Source organism: Antrostomus carolinensis, unplaced genomic scaffold (genome assembly GCF_000700745.2).
Source record: "Antrostomus carolinensis isolate BGI_N321 unplaced genomic scaffold, ASM70074v2 scaffold14993, whole genome shotgun sequence".
NCBI classification, from domain to species: domain Eukaryota; kingdom Metazoa; phylum Chordata; class Aves; order Caprimulgiformes; family Caprimulgidae; genus Antrostomus; species Antrostomus carolinensis.
Genome location: NW_010304576.1, coordinates 4,328 through 26,660, shown reverse-complemented (window position 1 = coordinate 26,660; position 22,333 = coordinate 4,328). Strand labels below are relative to the sequence as shown.

Genomic DNA, 22,333 nt, shown 5'->3' with positions numbered 1-22,333 from the left:
CTGAACCCAGCACTCCAGCTGCAGCCTCACCCGTGCCCAGTACAGCAGGAAGAGAACTTCCCTGCTCCTACTGGCCACACTGGTGCTGATCCAGGCCAGGATGCCCTTGGCCTTCTTGGCCACCTGGGCACTCTGCTGACTCCTGTTCAGCTGCTGTTGCCCAACACCCCCAGGTCCCTCTCTGCCCAGCAGCTTTCCCCCTACTCCTCCCCAAGCCTGGAGTGCTGCTGGGGGTTGTTGTGACCCAAATGCACAAGGTGACATGAGGCACCTTGCGGTGTCACACTCTCCTCTCAGCATGAGCTGACATTTCACTTACCCCTGTTTCTTTACCACTATTTCAGCTTTTGGCAGCTTTTTGCAATGGTATGGAGACAAGAATCAGGAGCAGGGGGATGACAACAGCGTCCAGGAGACACCGAGAACAGCAACCCCAGAGGTGCAACTCCCAGCACACCCCCCCACCCTCCAGTTTAGCTTTTAAGGTGCTACTATCAATAGAAAATGGAATGAGAACAGGAAAGGGATCGGCAGCAGCCAGGCAAACTGTGCTTTTAAGAACAAGCCTTTTGAGAATCCTGCAACAAACGTAGTGAAACTGCATTATCACAACTTACGGGCTATATAATGGTCCTAGAGGAACAAATCCACTTCCCCCGCTGGAATTGGATGCGTGGGGTTTAATTACTGTCCTGGGAATGGAAAAGAAACACAGCATCTCCCAGTTAACATCACAGAACTTCAGACTGCACTTAACCCACTGGGATGGTGGGTGACAGGACAGTGTCCTGAGGTAGCGACTGATGCAAATACAATTAGAAACAACACCTGAAATTTAAAAAAAAAGTTTATTTGAAGATCTGTAAAACAGCTCTGGGAAAGACCAACATTTCCAAGACACTATGACATGAGAATGTATTTTCCTATTGTTAGAATATATAAAAAAAAAAGTCACAGTCCTCCAACTACTTAAAGAAACGCGAACATTTATGGACCAAACGTTTTATTTCCAACACCAAGAAAGTGAATGGGTTCCAAAGTCAGACTAAGCAATAGCACCAACACTGGGTGATCACAACCCTCGCGGGTCCGAGTCGGGGTTTGTCGTTACTAGGCGATAAAGCGGGTTAGTGAGGCAAATCTGAACGTGAACACAGACCCAGGAGCAGAGCAGAGTCCATACAATGAGATATCCTAACGCATTCTCTTTACATCCCAGTGATGCAAACAGCAGTAGCAAGCCAGAGACACCAGAGAGTTCCTGTTAAACTCCAAACTTCCCTTTCGGGACAAGAAAAATCCTCAGAACTTCAGCAATGCCAGTTCCGTTTCAAAACACACAACTTTATGGGCTTTATGTGGACACCACCTGTGCAATGGAGACGTGTGTGACAGGAAGGTGAGGAACGAGACGTGGGAGTGGACAGCACGACAGGGATCCAGTTCCCGCTGCAGAGCGGCGCAGCATCACACCGCCTTCCGGTGATACTCCGGGGGGGCCACTTCATAGTCGCTGGCGCTGAACAACGCCGAGGAGTTCTTTGCTAAATACCTATGAAAAATAATGAAGAGATTCAATCACCTCCTGGGCTAAAGTCTCCATCGTTTAGCACCACATGAGAGAATCATTAAGTGTCTCCTGAGACGATAAAACATGATTTCAAGAGTACAAATCTCACATACCTATTAAAAAGATGAAACAGTTGACACTTGGGGTTCAGTCAGCTGCTGTACCAACAATCAATTTACTACTGATTGTACTCAAAGGGGAAGGGACAAAGAGTAGGACACCATGAAGGTCTGACTGCACAGACACAGAACTGAAATGGGTAAATCAACAATGGGTAGAGCAAAATGAGCAATGGTCAACTTTCAAGGCCAGGCTGGATGAGGCTTTGAGCAACCTCGTCTAGTGGAAGGTGTCCCTGCTGCTGGCAGGGGGGTTGGGACTGGATGAGCTTTAAGGTCCCTTCCAACCCAAACCCATCTGATTTGATGATGCTACCAATAGCAGGAGATAAGAATTAAACACCATTACTTCTCCTCACATGGATGCAGGGATTTCTGGTCAATCACTGGCTTCACATTTCTACCTTTACAGGTGAAAGCTCTTTAGCACTTGTGTTTACTCCAGACTGACCGAAAAGACTGTGATCTACTCAAGACTCTGGGACTGTTCCAAGACAAGTTTGCTCTGGAAATCAGGCTGATGCATTTCCAGTTCTCCTGCAGAGCTGATCTGGATTTACTGAGGGTTTTCTTTCAATTTCCACTAGCTTACCTGATCACACAGAGGGAAATGTTGGTATTCACTGGCAAAAGAGCTGAATGCTTTGTTACCCGAGTTATTTACAGATCAATGTTTATAAACACTACCAGCAGCCCTGTATGAACACACACAGAACCTGCTGCTCTGCATGACAATGACAAATGGCAGTTTATAGCTTCAGTAAAAGCTGACCAAGAAAAATCTGCCAGTAACGGCAGAGCAGAGAGCTGCAGCGGTGGTGTGAGCTGGCACACAGCTGGACAGTGTCACACCGCACGGCTGTCCCCAAAAATGCACTTAAATCAACTGCAAAGTGTGACACCGAGTTCCTCCAGTGCCGTAGGGATGCATGGGAGCTGCTGAAGTCATGCTGGTACATATGTATGGGGGACACACAGGTGTGACACCTCAGACACTGAGCTGAAGCTTAGTTTGATTTTAGAATCTCCCATTCAAACATTTACAGATGATCTAAGTAGTAAGTGACTCCACGGTTCCTCATGGCAGTAAGGAAATCAAATGTCTGATTTATTTATTTTAGACACACATTTGGCATTGAAGTCTTGTTTTAATCAGATGAGGTTTAACACATCCACAGCACCACAGCACAGCACAGTGCACTAAAGCTACTGTGACAGTTTGTCCCAGCAATAACATTAGTCAGGCTCGTCAGTTTTTCACGTTTGCTCAATTTTATTGAGTAACTGTTGTGTAATTTAATAGTTTGCTGTAATTGTCATCTGCTTTTTATAGCAACTACAAATAAATGCTTCAACATTTATTTTCAAACAAGTAGCAGACTTGGAGAGGTTAAAAGTGCAGACTAATAAACACATCTAACTAGCAATAACCTCAGTGTAACTGGAGAGAAGTTAAGCCCAGTCTTGCTCACGTTACTGCACAGCAGGGTTTAAGAAAGTGTCACTGCCACCTTCAGTGGCCCAAGATCATATATAACACCCACATATCTAACAACTGCCCACCAAAACCAGGCCACGTTACAAGAGCCTCTGCTTACTGAACTTGTTCTTTCTCACTGAAAGACTTGAAAAGTACTTACTTTAAGAAGTCATGCAAATAGTTTAACAGCAAAGCCAAACTCTTCTCATCAAGAGGGGTGTAAGCAAGCATAGCTCCAATTCGTACTGTTTCAAAAGAGGCAGCACTTGTTAGTTACCATCAGCAACAACTTCAGCAAGTATTCCATAGAATCCCAGAATGGCCTGGATTGGAAAAGCCCTTCAAGGTCATCAAGTCCAATCATGAACCCAGTAACTCTTCTCAACTGCCCTGGCCACAACTGGAGCCCATTTCCTCTTGTCCTGGCCCTTGGGCCTTGGTTGAACAGACCCACCCCCACCTCTCTCCACCCTCCTCCAAGGGACTTGCACAGAGCCACAAGGTCTCCCCTCAGCCTCCTTTTCTCCAGGCTCAACACCCCCAGTTCCCTCAGCCACAAGGGAACTCAGCACACTTGTGCTCCAGACCCTTCCCCAGCTCCGTTGCCCTTCTCTGGACACGCTCCAGAGTATAATTCAGTACAGTCCAAAACCTTAGAGTGGCCTATAAAAGCAGCCCAGAAATCTACTCCAAAATATACAAGCTCACCTAAAATGTTGAAAATCCATTTCCCTTCCAAATCCCTAAATGACTCTGAACATTTTAGGTACATGGAAAAAGGAATGAATTAAACCACATTTCATAGTTGCTTGTCAACTTTCTGCCATTCACACCCACCAAGACTCAAGACAGGCAAAGGAAGCATTGGAATACTTCAGACTGCTCTTCTTCCATCTCTAGAGGCCATACTCACCAAATAACCTCAGCAGGTGTGGGGCACCATAGACTTGAGACATCGGAGCATCCGGGTGATCTGCTAAAATTTCAGCATATTGGGGCCTCTCAAACTTGTACAGCAGTTGAGTTCCCAGCATGACGTTGAAGTATTCTTTAATTCCAGCCACCACTTCATTGACTGCATACTCCCTGGTAACAGAGAAAACACTGCAAGTCTTGTCCTAGTGACTGGGAGGACACAAGATGAGAGTTGGCTTGGTGAGTCCATCAAAATTAAAAGTCTTACACAAGCCTTTAGGTTTCTCAAGGAAATGTGTTTGGAGACCTTAAAATACATCACCACAGGGAATGATACATTTCAAGACCTCTTTTAAAAATGGACTGTTCTGAATGCAGTAAGAATTTAGGCAAACCAAGAAGAGCCAGGCTTTTAGTCAGCCACTCGCTCAGAGAAATTAACTCTTGGAGCAATCCTTTCCAAGCAACAATCAGTACTTACAAAGACACTTACCAGCTCTTCTGTTTTCAACCACAGTCACTCCTAACTCACATCAGTTCAGAAGTATGATGCTATAAGTAATCAGATTGAACTCCTGCTTAAAGGAAAGGGACAGCCACCCAATATTTCAGGCAACTGACCCTTCCTAACTAGGCCTCTCAGTGCCACACTCTTGCAGGCCTCCAACTCCACAACTAACTGAAGAGTAACTGTGGAGGAATTAGCAGTGACATTGCAAATCTGAGCAGCAAAACCCTCACTCCACCCTGCAAACAGACATTAGGACAATTACATAAGAGAATGTTAAAACACCCTGACAAGTCAATAATGTGCTTCCTCTTGAATGGAAGAAAATAACTTCACATTTCTAGTTTTTCTCCCTTTAAAACAGGAAAGCTTCGTGCGATAAACACACCTTGTTTGTTGTCAGGGCTGGACTGCTGGGGTAATTACAAATAAGAATCTTCAAAGCTATCATCTCCAAGTAATTAGTTCTGCCCATCTGATTCTTCTCAAAGTCATCATCTACCTCGCTGTCCCCCACCCCTCCACCTCCACGAGAGGGTCCACCCACACAGTAAGGCTTTGCTCATCTGCTTGGTAGCTTTTCTGATAGTCTGCTCAGCCCATACACAGCAAGTGCCAATGACTTTATTCACCCAACATAGGAAGCTGGAGCTAGAACGAAAGGGTGGAGAACTATTCACTTGGCTTTTATCAGCTTCCTTTAGGGAAAACGAAGGAAGCAGAAATAATACCCAGAAAGCAGAACTGCATTCTTGAATTACCTCCTCAAAGACTCCTAAACTCGACCACTTTGGTCTTGAACATGAAGCTGGACATAGGGCTGGGACGTGTTTAACAACCTTACTGAATTTTCCATGAAATACAAGTCCAACAACAACAGCGGAATAAATATTTAAGGTTTGACATGATCACTACTTACTTGTTATCAGTATTTCCTCGTGATTTTTTGTAGTTAGCATAATCCTCTAAAATGGAGTCAACATTTTTCTTGGCAGGAAGATAGAAGAGCTACACAAGAAGCAAAACCAAACAAATACAAGTAGTCTGATTTATGTAGATGTTTTATCTGCATGCTGACTTTAAATCAACATCCATAAGGATGTTTCTAGAACAAAACTAACAGGTTAAGAAGTTAAGTGTTATTAAAGGAACACCCAACTCTTTTAGTTGTGTTTATCAAGGAAAAAAAAACATAACAGCAAATATATTCATGTTTCCATTTAATATTTGTGCTGCTCAACAGCAACCTGATGATGAACTGCTAAAGTCACCCCAAGAGTCAAAGGTACACAGCAAAGCACACAGGTGCCCCTATGGATCTGCCTACACCAGGCCACGCAGCAGCTACAAAGCAACAGTGACCATTCTGCCTGTTCTTCTGGCTGCTGGGAAGTTTCACTGCCTGCACACGCTGTAGAGTGTCAGAGCTACATCAGAGCAGGACTGTGGCTCAGCAGAGCTGCGTGTTTAACCTCTGATTAAAATCCAACCGGAATGAGAACTGTCACATAAGGCATCAGGTTGCTGTTAAAACTCTACAAGAGATTTCAGTACACTGCACTTGGAGAGGATATGAAATTCTAGTTCCAGTGTTCTCACCTTTATGTGGTCAGGTGGTTCTTTTGACAAATTACCTGCTTTTGCCTGGTGATCAAGTCCCAGTCATCTACCAGCCACGGTTTCAGCTCTTCTGGGATTTTCACCTTTACTTCAACTCTGTTCATAAATGTTTCTTCCTGAAAAAAGTGAAGCCAGACCAACTACTTTCAGGTAACTGTCCAAGCTAAGAGTCACACCCACGTTCCTTGTTTTCACAACTGAAACACACCACTAGACTGAGGAATTACTACATTAATTCCTGGAGGTTCCACAGGGAATAAGGAAATAGCTTAGATTTTTTCAAGACCACTTGGGAACCTTAGCTTTGCAAGCTGTAACACTTCCCACTGCCATTCTGCAGGACAAAGTATTGCTGTCTGCATCTCTGAGCAAAGCAACCTTCCCGTTTTCCATCAAAAATTCTGTGAGACAATCAGAAATACGTACACTTTCAACCGTTGGATCTACTCGAGCCCTCTTCTTCCTAGGAGGCTGAGGAGTCTCACTGGTACTGCTCCCTTCTCCAATTCCTGGAGCTGTACAGGAAAAAAAAGAGACATTACACTGCTTAAGATATCTGGTAAGACAGTAAGAAACACCAGTAAAAAGATTTAGAAGAAGGATTTAAAAGTAAGACTCACATTTCTCTCAGGTCACCTTTTCACTTGGGTTTTTTTTTGGCTGTTGTTTTTGTTTGTTTGTTTTTCTTTTGTTTGATTGTTTTTTTTTTCATTTGTTTGTTTTAAATATTAATTGTATTCTGGAAGTCCCACCTATTTGTGACAGTTTAAACTGCTATATTTACACTTATCTGAAGATGGAGGTTTCTGTGCTAAGAACAAACCTGTATGTCAGTATCAGTAAGGTTCTTCAGAAGAATTTTTGGAACCAGCAGCTCAGCTTTGCAGAAGCAAAACCAGGACAAGATGTCACATCTCCATCTCAATAAGAAAACATAAATTTGATTTCTGAAATTATTTCAGCAGATCCATGGAGATATCACTTTGCTTTTAATTTGCAAGAGCTCAAAATCTTGACAGACTGAAACAAGTAGCTTGTGTACCAACCAGAAAAGAAGGCGTTCCTCCTGAGCAAGAGGAACAGACGTCTTAAGTCCAAGAGGAACAACACAAGGTGACAGTAAGTAAAGTTAGTTGAGGCAGATTTAAGGTTTTATTCCAGCTAAGAATCCTTCACTAAGGTTATCCACTTATATACAAAATAAAGACATACTTACTTTTCTGTTTGTTCTTTTTTGTTTTCCTGCAAGAAGAACATAGATTATTGCAAATATAAAGATAGCAATACTTCAAAGAATTGAAAACAGAAAGCCAGAAAAATTGTCCTCTAAGTTCAGACCAACGAGCGAATACTCAGCAGCCTATGGAGCTTTGAGATAAAAGCACATGAAAGAAGTGTCAGATATAATTTAGCATCACAGTTATGATACAATTTTTTTCATGTAGTAGGTTAGAATTCACCATTTTTGGGGGGAATCACTAAACTTGCATCTACAAAACCCCAGAAGGCATGCCAAGAACACCTGAGTATTTAAAAATGGTACTGACTGACACTTATGCAAGTAACATCTACAGATGTTTCATACTTTCCAAGTGCTCTTGGAAAACAACATTTGTAGGTGTTTTATTTCTGTATTTCAAGGATCACTTAGAGACAGAATATTGGACAAAGAAACAGAAGCGCTGGGAATTATCAGATAAATCTCAGTTAACTGAATTAACTTCCAGTAAGTACTGACACAACACAGAGTTTTACCACTACAGCAGTAGAGGGAAGTTTGAACAGCACTATCAGAATGATGTGCACAAAGCTGCATGGACTGCCTACAACTCCACCATCACTTTTAGGGGAGATCACAATTACACTTCCACTTATTAGAAAGATCTGGAACAGTAATAAATAGCATTGTCCCTAAAATTTCTCTTCTTCCAAATGCTTCTCTCAACACTTACTGTTTCTAATTTACACACCTCACACTTCTCTAAAGTCTCTATCCTTAGCCCTTATTTTTATGCCAAATGAAGAGCTGTACTTCCAATAAATTTTTAAAGACACCTGAAATACAATGCACACAACACGGAAATTTTAAGATGGGTCAAGAGTATCAATGACAAAATTAAACTGTCCTAACAGGCATTTCTGTTACTATCTGAACTATATTTACTAGCCATTTTAATTAAGAGTACTACTAGCCATGTTTCAATTTGCTCAATATTCATAGGGGTCCAGTTAAACCTCTCAAAAAATCACAGATCGTGTGGACAAAACTCTTCACCAGTACAAGATTATTTCCTTGGAAATTCACCACTATCTCAAGTGACTCTTGTATTCAGGCTTTGAACTGGGCTTATCTGGGTCAGGAAGTAGGCAGGGTGTCTAGGAAGGTCTGAAGATAGGAAGAGTAAGGCTTTTTTTTTCAAGCTTCAAGCCACAAACAAGCATTAGGCTTAAACTGTGGGCAGAATAAAGATCATCTCTCTCCAGGAAGAAGGAACAATTGCCAAGTTAAGTCACTGATAATGGACTTGTGTATTGAAGAGAAAGTCTTTTCTTCCAAACCTAGAGTAAACAAGGAGGAACAGCGAGTTCTTTCCAGAATTAAAAATCACAAGATAAAAATAATGTTAAGCATTAGTCTAGAAGCAGAGCCTTAAAAAACAGGGACAGGCAATATAAAGTACTGGAAGAACTACAGCAATTAAGACAGCAAAGCACATCTATGTTACTGAAGCACAAAGTCTAGTGTAATCCATCCGAGGCAGTCGCTTGTGTTCTCCCACCTCATTCCTTATATTTCAAGTCAAAGCAGCCATCTGTTTGCAAAGTCTAAAAAACAAATCTGAGCCAGAGAACAAAGAGAAAGAGCTGAGGTTAGAGACAAAGCATTAGCATTTGGCAGGTTTTTGACAGCCTGTAGAGCACACTGGCTGGAATAATACTCCTCACTAGGTGAAGGCAGCTGTGCAAGGGGAAGTGCTGCTGCTGTGTGCAGGAACTGAAGCATGCAGTGCACTCCATACCCTGCAGAAAGATGCAGCATCTGTATCACAGAGGTTATAGACAGCCCTACTGATAGAAGCTGTAGCCCTGGAAGTTAAATCTATCTAGGATAGGTTAAAACACATTCTCTTGTGCCACTTCACAGCTCCATTATGAACAGCAGGCCCTATACTGCTGTATAAAAGCAGTATAACAGCTTTCACTGGCGTCTCCTTATACAGCAAGTACAGCCTAGCTGCTATTCTTCATTCACATATTTCTCTATTGATTGGCATTTTTCACTGTAAACTGCTAACAAAACTAAAAAAGCAGCATGGAAGTTTCAAGAAAGCTTCTGTGAAAAGAGTTTTTAAAGGCTGAAGAGAAGTACAAGGTGCTAAAGATCTCTCAGTTCACGTGTAAAGGATGCATCCCACTGCAGTCAGACACCACCTCCTCAAAGCAGCAGGGTCAGCAGGCAGTGCTGGTAAGAACCTAACCCAGCCCTCACTGCAGGGTTTTATTTTAGCAGAACAAGAACACACAGCTATAACAAGAATATTCCAGTATTAGGGATCAAAATGTGAGACTGAATTAGAAAGTCAAAAATAAACGAGTGATATAATCATCTGAAATTGTGTACAAACAAGATAATCAGTAGAAAACAAACAGTATTCCAGCTTACAGAGCAGCTCACAACAGTGAAATGCTGTATGTCAAAGGGGACAGACTGGGAAGGAAAATAAGCAGTCCATGACACAAGAGCATAACACTGAGCTTCCAGCCTCAGTATCCAAACCAGAACTGAATTCATCATCAACTGGTGAGAGTAAAGAGGATGCCACAGAAGACAACATACTGAAAGACTGCACTTCACCTTTCTACAGACATTCATCAAAGAAAGATCATCAAGTATCTGTCACAGAACCTTGGGAGCCACCTCAAGAAGCCAGCAATCTTTGCACAAAAGGGTTGGTGTTGATGTTCAGAGCTCTAAACTGGAGTGTCTTCTGGGACATGTCTCAAGAACTGCCAGTAGAAAATAAGAATAGCTTAGAAAATAGAATTCCACACAGATAAATGACACCAGGAAGAACACAAGACTTTGGCTGGATTACTTACTCGACAACAGTTAGCAGTCCATGACCCACACAGAGAAAAATGTTGTGGACAATAATAAGTACTTTGCTTTTCCAAAAATCCATGTGCCTTTTAAAGGGACTGAAGAGGTCTGTTAGAACCTCCCTACAATAACTGGTCAAGACAGGAGCAGCAGAGAATGAAGATAGCTACTGCCTGGTCTCAGGCATCTGAGTTCAAGACATTTGTAAGTGCCAGAAAAAGATTAGGTGCCAGTTTACTGATAAAACAGCTGTAACTAAACTATATGAAATCGTATCTGTCTCCCCTAATACAAGTTGACTAGTAATAAAAAAGTAACTTAAAGATTCAAGTGTGAAAAATAAGTATGTTGGAAAAAAATGTGAAATCAGTCACTATTGCTCAAGCAGCTTGGTTACTGACTTGGCTGTGAGGTGAGAAGAAACATTCCTATCAAGAGTCAATTAAACCAGCAAACATAATTAGGAAAAGGATAAAAAACAGAGCGGATTATACACACACATCTCCTGTGCTTGGTCAGGCAACCTGACCTTAGAAGGCACACAATAAAGCTAGGAGAGGTAAAGAGAACCAAGAATAGTTAGTAGTATACAACAGCTTCCACACCAGGAGTAACCAGCAGACAGGGCTTTCTCAAGTGGACAAGTGGGCTGGAAGAAGAGGGTGAATGTGGCAGAGGTCTCACTAGTGACAAAAGGTGATGCTCGAAGAACTAACCAATCTTCCCTCAAGATAGAACCAAAGCAGCAGAGATTAAAAAGACAGGAGGAGTCATCCTCTGCCCTCCCCTCCTCAACACAGCACTGAACTAACATGAGAACTCACTGCCACAGGATGATGAGGATGCCAGCAGTCCAAATGGTTCACAGGTTATTAGATAAATATCAGTCCTATACAAAGGATTATTGAACCCATCACATGGATACAGCCTCCAGTTCTAAAATCCCTTAGTTACAGACTGCTAGAAGCTAAAGAGATCTTTGGGGGAGAGCATCACTCTAGACTTGACTCACTTGATTATCCCACAGCACACGTTACTGGTGACCATCAGACAGCAGGAAAGGTTAGGACAGTCTCCAGTTTGAGCTGGTGTCGCCATCCCAGTGCTGCTGCAGCCCCAGACAACTGGCATGTAGGCTGAATTCACTTGCTGACTGACATTTAGAGGACCTGCAGTAGCTTGGGAGAGCTACCAGCTGTGCCAAAGATAGCAGAGGATGCCACAAGAGCCATGCAGCAGGAGCACACACTTTGGAGTTCTGTGTTCCAATTAAGAACAAGACTTTGATCAGAAGAAAGAACAGCAACTCCCAAGCTGAGATACTGTTTTGGGAGTATCTCTGATGAGACTGTGTGCACAGATATAATTTAAAACCAGATTCTATTCTCAAATTTGTTATTCAGTGTCATAACTTCCCTCCAGAACGCTCTCAGTTGCCCTTCTTATTTTCCAAGTACCCATTAACTCTCATTGTTTACTGATTTTTTTTTTCAAGTTAATCATATTAGGCCCAAAGGCAGCACTGACTCGTATAAGTCAGAATTCAGCAGCACTACATATAAAACAGTCTGGAGAAGCCAGTATCTGTAGCAGTGTATTTAATTTTTGGCAACCTGCTATAACCATACAAGTGTTTTTTTCTATGGTAGCTTCTAGTTATAAGATGAATAATTAACTTAAAGACAAATGTATACAACCTGCATTTCATGCATATTTCTATTTAATCAAATATTGCTTATAAATAGCCTCAAATAGCTTTTTGAACCCGTTGTTGCAGTTTACAGGAAGTTATTCTGAACAAACTCATGCCAACAGTAAAAAAAAATATAGCACATTAAGGAGCAACTTCAAACCTCACATTTCTAACAGCATCTATCACAGATAGAGGCTCCCAGGCCTGACAGAAGACAGTGCTGCTTGTTACAGATTTCCACGGAAGCAGAACTCCAGGAAATGTGAAGTCAGTTGTCCTCCACTTCATTTTAAGCAGTGGAGGCACTGAATGCATTTGGCTACTCATACTGTCCCCTGTCCCAGCTGAAAAAGTACATTTCAGAGAAACTAAAAACTAGAAGTCCATACTGGCTTTAAAAAAAAAAGCAACCCCAAAACAATATACTGCAGCACTTAACAATCGTTAACTGAATCGCTCCCAAAGCTTACATTATTACAACTGAGGACTTTAAGAGTCTCTACAAGAAATCTATGAAAGCAAGGAGATTTGGATTTCAGGATGAAAATCCTGGTTTGACAATCCATCCTTAACTCACCGCGTCGATATTGTAGGGGTCTCCAAACAGCAAACAGTATGCGCTCCATCTCGTCTGAAAAATCTAGGCACAATGGGGGTTGAGTTAAGGAAAGAATGTCAGACCTCGTGTTTAGCCTTAAAGAGAATCTATTTAAGATTCAAAAATTTACCTTTTTAGCAGCATATTATATTCTTACTGAACATTCCTGGAGGATAAGTTGTGCTTAGATTGTTACTTCCTTTCCATTACAGTTTGCCTATCTGAAGTTTGAAAACATGAGTTATCTTTCCCGTTGTTCAATCCTCCAAGAATGCTACAAAAGGTAAATTTTGAGGCCCAAATAGGTTGACAGCGTTACCCTTTTAGAATAGTCGTGTGATCAGTTTCTCCCCCTCCCCACCATCAGTACGTTATGCATCTGCAATGACCTTAGATTTACAACAAGAGAAAAATGCAGAAGTTTTCTTTTGGAAGTGTATTTTGAGATTTTTCAGAAGCCATTTTGCCTTTAGCTGTAAGCAGGACGTGAGAAGCAGTGGTCTCAGCAATAATACGCCAGTTTCACAACCCTGCATCACTGCTAGGGTAAGTCAAAGCATTCCCTCTCCCTCAGCCTCCAAATAGGAAAGAAAAATAGGGAGACTTTGTTGAAAGAAGCACAGGTCTAATTTAGAAGGATGCATTGGATGCTGGTAACAGCTAGAGACTAGGAGCAAGATCAGTGCAACAAGCGTATGGGACCCTGTTGTAAATAACTCAGAATGCAAGATTGCTGCTCTAACAACAAGTTTCCTCTCTCTCCCCTTTACAACTCTGAAAATCCACCATCAAGGAATTATTTATTTTTTTCCAATCAACATGAAACAGAAGTTTTAGAAAATTAGCTTATTGTCTTGTATTGCCATGCTGGAAACAACCTCCCATGCCTACCACAGTGATGACAGCAAAAAGCAAAGCCACTCCTTTTCTCCAACTGGTTTCCACCAGAGAGTAAAGACAGACCTGGTAACCTGCTTTCAAGCTCGAGAGTTACACAGAGGCTTAAGATGAAGTCTTTTTTTTTTTTGCTGTATCTCCCTTGGATGCACCATTATGAGGTATGACTAAGAAGATTAAGCCAACTTTGATTTCAAGCACAGGTAAACATTTAAGCATTGACTCAGCTAGAGAGAATAACTCATCCCACAGTGACTAAAGCTGACAGTATGGGAAACCTGGAGTTACTGTTGGGATGTTCTCTGTAACACAAATCACAGACATTTATGATTGAGTCATCACTACCCATGTCAAAGTCACACATGAAATTAATTCTGCTCCCACTGCCTAAAAACACAAGACAACTCAGGTGCAACAACCTCTTAAGCAGCCAAATTAGTAATGGTCATAATTTAGATCTGTTTTAATTAGATTTTAATGACATTCATTAGGAACTGTCTAAACAGACATTTGGTTTGGGGGTTTTTTCACCCCCAAATTAAGACAAACAGGTTCCTGTCAGAGGTCCACCCTGAGCTGACAGAGCACACACCAAACTGGTGGTGTTAAAGCACCTCAGGATCTACAGCAACAGACCCCAAGGGAGCATGCATGGGGAGCCATGGACAGGTCCCTTGGACTCCCCACCCCAAAGACCAAGCCTTGGCTAATCCCAAAGTGAAGTCTGCAATCAGGATCTAGAGCAAAAAGAGGTAACTGTACCCACTACTGCTGCACTTCCCAAATCCACGATGCATATTTCATAACATAAAGTTGCCCATAAATGAGACATGAAATCTGAGGTTGCTGCCAAATGCTGCTCTTAGGAACTGATGTCATTTCAGCAGCTCCCTCATGAAGACCAGAATCATAAATGAAGTTAGTAATGACCATCTTCATAATTGAGTGAAGTACTACCCCAAACAGAAGAGTTCCATGGCACGTGAGCAAAGCAGTAGGGCTGTACTGACTGTATGAGAATCTAAACACACCACTATACAAGCCTATTCTGAAAAACAAAAAGGATGGAATGAAAGAAATCTGACAGTTACATCCTGAAATTATTTCTTCTAATAAATGTCTGAGCTTGCTTCTGGTCTCTTAAGATGCAAAACCATTTTTAATAGCATATGGGTTTAGTTTTGTCAAGAACAGCAAAACAAAGACTCCTTAAATGCAGTTTTAACAACTTTACAGGAAGAAGGCAAGGCATTGTAAGGATTTTTTTTTTTTTCCCCCCCCAAAAGGTACTTGCACAGCTTGGAAGAATTGTAAAATTCTATAGAGAAACCCATTTCACCAAGATCCACAAGGACTTACAAGGACTCACCACTTTTTAAGTGTCAGTTCACTAACTTAAGAGGAATAGAGTGCAAAAAACGTAGAGTGTTAGTGCCTACTCAGTACCTGGACTCAATATTAAGCACTGCACAATCTAAGAAGGCAGTTTTAATAAAATCCAAAAGGCCTTTGTTGATGTTCATGTTACAAAAGTGAAACCCAACTTTCGTAGGGGTTGTGTCAGAAGTCATGTAGTTTAGCCTGCAGAACCATTCAAAGAAAAATCCTATTTAAAGATCAATAGTAAAACTGACAAGCAAAAGTCTGGGAGGTTTTTTGGGTGTGGTTTTGTGGGTGGGTTGGTTTTGTTTGTTTGTTTTGAATAAAAAGCTTCTTACACTTCAACATTTTTCTGCTGCAGACCAGAAGTCTTCTTGCCCGGAGCAGCACCTCTCATCTTCCCCTCTGCATATTGTTCCCTTTAAAAAAAAGAGTATATTTGTAAATAAGACTAATGGAAAAAGAAGCTTGTTTTCCCTCAAAGGAAAGGGAAACCTCAAAGGTTATGCAAAACATTTAGAGAATGTCTAATAAAGGGCTTTGCAAATCAGTATGTGTCATGAGCAGGAACAAATTCAACTCAATATCCAGAAGATTTAGGTTTTCCAGTATGAACACCCCTTTCCCCCCCCTCCCACCACCCTTGTTATTCTGAATCACGTGGAAGCAGTACACTGCTTCTGAAAAACACAAAACAACTTCTCAATAAAAGCATTTCTATTAAAGAAATACAAGATTAGCATCTGTAAAAGTCAAAGTACTTGTAGGCATCCTGAAGCTGCCCGAGAAGATCCTTACCACTTAACAATGTATTTGCACAAGGGTAATTTTTAGCCACCCAACTTCCACATTACACAATGTACTTGTAGTTGGACAGGCTGCCTCTCCATTTCATCAACTTACTCTTCCTTAAAACCTTCAAGTTATCATTTTAAAACTAAGTAGCAGCTTGCTCCTTCTAAACTGCTAGTGGACAGAGATCAGAACATCTCTAAGTAAAAGCATCTCAAGAATAAATGAATATATGAACACCTCTTGAAGAATTTTTTTTTTTTAATCTAATTTCCCTTGATATAGAGTCATTGGATTGAAGCTCTATACAAAATTATCTCCTGACAGGGATTTCTAACAAAAATACTTACTGATTGGCCTTTTGAAGTTCTTTTTGTTTCTGCAAATTGGTATCCACGTATTTGAGCACTCTGCTTTCTGGAACCCATTCATCCCAGCTGAAAAAAATAAAAATAAAAATCAAACAATCATTCAAAACCACCACATAATTGCATCCTACACACAATAGTCAATTAAAAGCTTCACAGAAAGTGATACTGAACTCTGCTTTTGTGCCAAGTCATGGACTGGCACAACTGAAAGTGTAAAACACCAAACGCATTCCCCTCTGACTGAATCTTCTGGGGAAGTGGAACCCTCAGTCATTTCCAAAGCTTCCCAAACTTGAAGGATGGGCAATTTAGGAGGGAGGGGACTGTCTTTAATTGAAAAGAATCTGTCTTTAATTGAAAAGAATCATCTCAAGGGAAAAAAAAATTCTATACTTACTAAATTATGGGACACCTGTAGCCATAACTACATTATGAAGCAAGTTTCCTTTATCTATTCCAACATTTTATAGGTTAACAAATTCAGCAATAAGGTCTTACTGTAAGAAGAAGAGCTCTGATTTCTGTCTGTGAAGGAAACCAAGATGGCATGAATATTTGAAGAATCTGAAGTGAACGATTTAAGAGAACAGGTGTTGGGGAAATTGCCATTACGAGCAAGAATTCCACTTTGACAAAGAGTGGATCATCTGAGCAAGCTGACAATTTATTTCAAATAAAACACATTAAAAGTGGCCGAATACACAAGTTAAAGCTCTTTTTTATTAAGGATCTGGGTGTCATTTTCACTTTATGGCATTATCAGCCAGTCCTGGAACATCAGCATGGCAAAACCAATACCCCTACAGAAGCACAAGGTCTTCAGGAGTGTTAAGACAAGGCATGCTTAGCACCAAAAGTTAGAGAGACACGTGTCCAGCTGTACACATTCCAAGAGCATGATTTTAGGACAGTGCTTGGGTCAGATATTTAAGTCATTTAACTTAATCCAGCCACTTAACTTAATCCTGCCCATACAGCTGCAAGAGACTTTCAAAAGAAGAGCTATGTAACTGTGCAAGTATACTGTATGATGAGGAAACTTTTTTGGTACCTCAACTGTTGATATTTGCAAAAAAAAAAAAAAACCTAAAAAAAATTAAGTACTCCAGCAATTAACAAGTAACAAAGAGTAATTAATATAGAAACCAAAACTAAAGAGTCATATTATATTGTCTAGATCTTACAGCAACGCCACTTTTAATGCAGTTAATTGGGAGCTTGAAGGCAAAAGAAAACCTCAAACAGCACAAGCAAGAAAAGCAGGAGTCACAACATCACTTACAGCACTCTTCATCCGAGATAAACAAGGAGAGGAAGCATCAAATTTATGCTGCCTCATTAATAGGCTGCAGCCACCATAAGAACCAATTACCCTCCCTGTAACTGGGGGCGTTTACCATACAACATTTGCCGGCCTATTTGGCAGTGAGGGTGTGTGGGTGCATTTTAAAAAGTTACATATTAAAATATGAATTTCAGCTTTTAGTCACATCAGTGAGATCAAGATACTAGTGACCAAGAGTCTTCCCTCTACAGTCTGCAGCATCAAAATGAAACAAAACCCAACAAAACAGCAAAAAGTGCTCTCTGAAAGACTTCTGGAGTGTGAAGAGCTGAAGTTTTTAGTTGCTAAGGAAAAAACCTCCACTTTTTCTTAAAAATCAAAACTTAGTGGCAGAACAGAATTCAAGTGAAAGAAAAAAAGACAAGTACATAAATGTAACAGTCTCATGAAAGTATTCACCTTCAACGGGCTGAACATTTATTTCATGGAGAGGTCTTTATTCTTCAGCAATCTCTCACCTAGAACCCTGCCATTTCTGCAGGAGGGAAAAGCATCCCTGACTTCACCTCAGCACGAGAGGCAAGAACTGAAATACAGGCTGAACCTGCTCCTGGGAAGGACTAAAGCAGCCAGCCTTTCCCATTCTCAGCACAGCCTTCTCTAAGGCATGCTTCTCCAACCTTTGCTACCAAACTTGGCTGCCAAAAGCGGTATAAAAGCAAAGTACACTGTGTATTTGAGTAGAGAGTTTTGCTCCACCTCAGGAGCAGTTGCCTCTCCTCCCAACACATAACAAGGAAGTTTTTGTACTGGATATTTCTGCCAGGGAGGACTTACAGTAACTATTTTCAAACTTAAAACAAACAGAATGCTATAAAGCATTCCCGTTAGTCTGCTGACACCCCAAGCTAGGCTGGCTACACAAGCAGAGCTCTGAAGGAAATGGTTAGGCAGGCAATGTTTTCTTTGTGTTACTATAAATCACTGGCTTATGTATAAAAATTGTTTAGGTCAATTTCAGAAACAACCTCCTAGTGACACAGACAGGGTAGTGCCAGTTCATCAAGCTCATTCAAACTGACAAAGCCTGCATTTTCCCATACAGGAAAATGAAATAGTGCTTTCATTTTATGCAATACTTACTTTTTATTCCAACCACTGTAATGGATAAAGTATTTCACTTGCTTGTCCTTTATGGCAACCTTTACACACTGGAACAGAGAAGAGAGTTCAGTCAGCACCAATGAGAACAAAGATCTGAAGGAGTTTAACTTTTTGAGCTTTCAGAGTTTAAACATGCAGCGATTTCCATGCAAGCGACTGAAATACCAGCAGCTATTCCACAGCAGAAAGGAAGTTCTCTAACACAAGTTACTGCCTGTTTAGGGATTTGGAAGAGCTAGGCAAACAAGTGACTCTGCTCAGCTATCCAAAGGGACACCTTCAGTCATGAGAAGGATCAGAAACCCCTGAGGATGACCAGAAGAGTAAACAAGTAGTCGCTTCCCTACCCCCAGGTTAGCCAGAAGCCATTCACTGGAGAGCTTGTTGACATGCAGGTCCCTACCTCACAGACAGGTAAGCTGGCTGAAGCAGAGGAGTCTTCAAAAGCAAAATAAATAATAAGGATCTCTACAGCCACAGAGGGAGCACTGTATTCAGTAGAAAGAGTTGCAGTAAGGGCTGTTTCTAGGTTAAGAATGTATACATGAGGTAAACACAGTTATTTCCATCAAAAGACTGGCCTATGAACACAGTAACTTCCTTATATACCGAGATTAAGATGAGATTATCAAAACCAAGTTCACACCAAGGTTACTCCAACCACTCCACAGCAGCACTCGGATTCAGAAGCATCCCTCACAACCTTGTCTGCCTCACAGTTTAGCACAGCCCTGCTGCCAGGCTGCAGCCCCTGCCTCAGCTCAGCCAGGGGAAGGTGCTCAGGTGAGCTGGAACCGCGCACGCTGCCCGGTAACAACACGACTTCCTCCTACCCCTGCAGCCTGGCAGGTAAGAGCTCGAGCTGCCACATCTACAGAAGAGAAAAACACAGCCAGAGACATGCCTCTTCCTGCAACAGCACAGCCCAGAACAGAAACTACAGAACCCACGTTATGTCCCTGAATTTCTTTGCTACAACAAATTAAATCCAACAATTTTGGCTTGGATAAGGCACTTCATCCAGAAAGGTACCAAGTCTTGCTGTGGATACACCGCGACACAGATGCCACTGTGCCACTTTAACACTGCAATAAGGAGGATGTTGTGAAGTAAGATGAATCAGCCTCTTTGGCTCTAGCTTTTAATCCCTTCCTAAAGAATTTTTTCCATCAAAGTAAGAAAATGGCTCATAAAAATCATAATTGCTATCTTCTTCCCACGCTCATTGAGTTACCTCTAAGTATATAAGAGGGCAGAGCCTCCTGCTGTACAACATCTTCCTTCTCAAGGCCTTTGTGGTGACTCCTGCACCCTCTCCAACTAAAAAATGGCATTGTCAACATAGAGAGGAACATCGTATTTCAGTGCTAATCTCCAAAACACCACAAATAGAACTTAAATTCAGTCTCATCTAGACTTCCAACTAGGAATAAGGATATTCTAATCTTTTTTGGTGTACTACAGCACCAGTGGCTCATTCTGACAGTCCTGGAGTTAAAACCTGACAATTACAGACTCTGTGCTTACAAAGTGTCTACTTGTTTTGAAGAATATAAGTGAGCATGAAGTAATAGAGGGTTCACATATATTCCTGTACCAAAATATCCTCCTTCCTGCTGGAGGTTAGAAGCATCTTAAGTGAATCTCATTTAACTCTTGCCTTGTACAGAGACATAAAACAGTTTGTTTGCCACAGTTTTTCACAGTACTCTAACACAAATGCTCCTCTGACCATCTCGCTATGGGAAGCCAAGGATAGGGTCATCAGGAACAAAATAACTTGTGTAATACACAGAAGCCAAACAGCTCAGAACAGGAAGAAAGCTGAGGTCATGATTCATTACTACCTACAAAATATCTTTGTAAAATTAAACCCAGCTCCTTCTACCATTTCAGGAGCCCAGAAGGATCCTGACTCCCTGTATAAATAGCCAGCCAAAAGCTATCTTGCCAACTGGGAAATCCCTTCTAGACCGAGCTGGCAGTGCCAGTTCCTGCAGCACTCATTCCAGCCTTGTGTAAAGAAGAGGAGCACAGCACAGCACGGAGAAGCACAACACTGTAGCAGCTCTGGGCTGTTTAATTGACCAAAGAGATAAGGCTGCTGCTAACAGAAGTTTGTTTCCACAAAACCAGAAGCCTTGATTACTCTCCTCTCTGTGCTAGCACCTGGGCAGGCACTGGCAGAAGACAACACTGAGCACGCATTCACAACGAACTTGTCCTCCAGTTCTAGAGCAAGGGAGAGAACAGAGTAGAATCACTAAAGTGAAAATGTTTTAGACAAGCACATCCCCTGTCAACGCTCTGGATGTTATTTTAGCGTTAGAATAACTATTTGCTGGTAACATTAAAAGATTTGTCAAGTATTTCTAGCTGCCTCCCTGCTACCACCTCTCTGAAGTTGTCCCATCAGTTAACATTCACTGGCACTAAAACCTAATGAATTTAAATCTCTTTAAGGTGCCTCAGGAATTTCTGCAAGTCTTCAAATCCACACCCTTACAAAAGCCCTTTGTTTCAATTTCAGAAGAAGTGGAAACAGGCAGTCAAATTAGGAGCTAGACCTTCAGTAAAACAGATGGCACAGCAGTGACACCTGCTCAAGGCCCACAAGAAAGGCCCATCAGGGAGAGCTCTGCAGCGGGGACCTGCAGCTGAAGCCGTGGGGATGCTCCTCCAAGTCACAGATTCACAATGCATGGCTTGTGCAGTTCGAAAACCAGAACTGAGAATGCCACTTCCTTTGTCACTGTAATCACCATTATCTTCTGCAGTGTTGTCCCATTTGAAGACCACTGATTGTACTCGGCCACCCACACCTCTGAGGAAGCTCAAACTGCAGCTGACGGACTCGCTCATGCATTAGCACCAAGTCCCATGGACACAAGTGTTTTCCAGTGTCCTGGGGACACAAGCATATCAGATGTTCAACACATAAAACCACCTGGTCTTTAGTAGTTTACCAGAATATCTGCACAATACCATTGAGTCTTGTGACATTTTTCTGTAATATAGAGCTCCAGGATTTAAAACTAATTTATTTCATACGTTATCAGGTTCTCCTTAATTTTAGTTTCAGTCCTTAATCCTGTCCAGTGAGGCACAGCAGGTAAACTAACACAATTCCTTATGTTTTTGGGGAACAGTCAGAACTGTCTGCAGCAATAAACAACCACACATACCTTTGCTTCATAAAGGAGAGGTCCATGAAAACAAAGCACTCGTTCACCTGAAAGAAAGTTGCAGACAAACATGTTAGAACAGCACTACTGTGCCATTTCATTCTATATGTCATCCAGTACAATACAGAATGAATCCAGTGCCAACCTAGGAAGAAATCCAAAGGCAGAGAGGGATTTGAGGAGCAGGCTGGTGTTTGAGGAACAAATTCACTCTCATACAAAGGAAGATCAGAGCTCGGATTATTTAGGCCATGAAGCAAAGATTCCTGAGGACCTCCCTGAGGAGCTGGTGCAAGGACAGCTGCATGCAAACCACGTCCAAGCTTGCCCAGAGTTTTGCAGAACGGCTGATGTCTTCAGCAAACAATTGGTACCAAAACTTCCATTCCTGCCCACACATCCAGCCACTGCCAACTCAAGTCACAGACACCTTTGTATCCTGGCACAGAGAACTCCCTCAAAGCCTCGAGTTTCAGCTGCAGACACCAAAACACGCTGGCTCGACACAAACAGACTCCCTCAGCCCAAGTACTCCAGCAGGAGGCAGGTAACGCTGTCTTACTCCAAGGGATTCTTCAGCCTCCAGGACATTGCATTTGGAGTCACAGCAGGAAATGAGCTGTCTTAAGAGATGTCACTTCTGCGTCTCAAGCT

At 41.8% G+C, this 22,333-nt stretch overlaps 1 protein-coding gene across 1 annotated transcript; it reads right to left on the bottom strand.

Annotated features, from left to right (window-relative positions):
- Positions 1-1,291: 1,291 nt before the first annotated feature.
- MORF4L1 (mortality factor 4 like 1) lies at positions 1,292-21,726 on the bottom strand (the record flags this gene model as incomplete). Its single annotated transcript, XM_029084158.1, has 12 exons — positions 1,292-1,552; positions 3,330-3,414; positions 4,083-4,255; positions 5,512-5,600; positions 6,227-6,328; positions 6,639-6,727; positions 7,429-7,454; positions 12,585-12,647; positions 15,221-15,301; positions 16,025-16,111; positions 18,474-18,541; positions 21,680-21,726. Coding segments are annotated over 12 exons (995 nt in total), but the record flags the coding sequence as incomplete, so codon positions are not given.
- Positions 21,727-22,333: the final 607 nt, after the last annotated feature.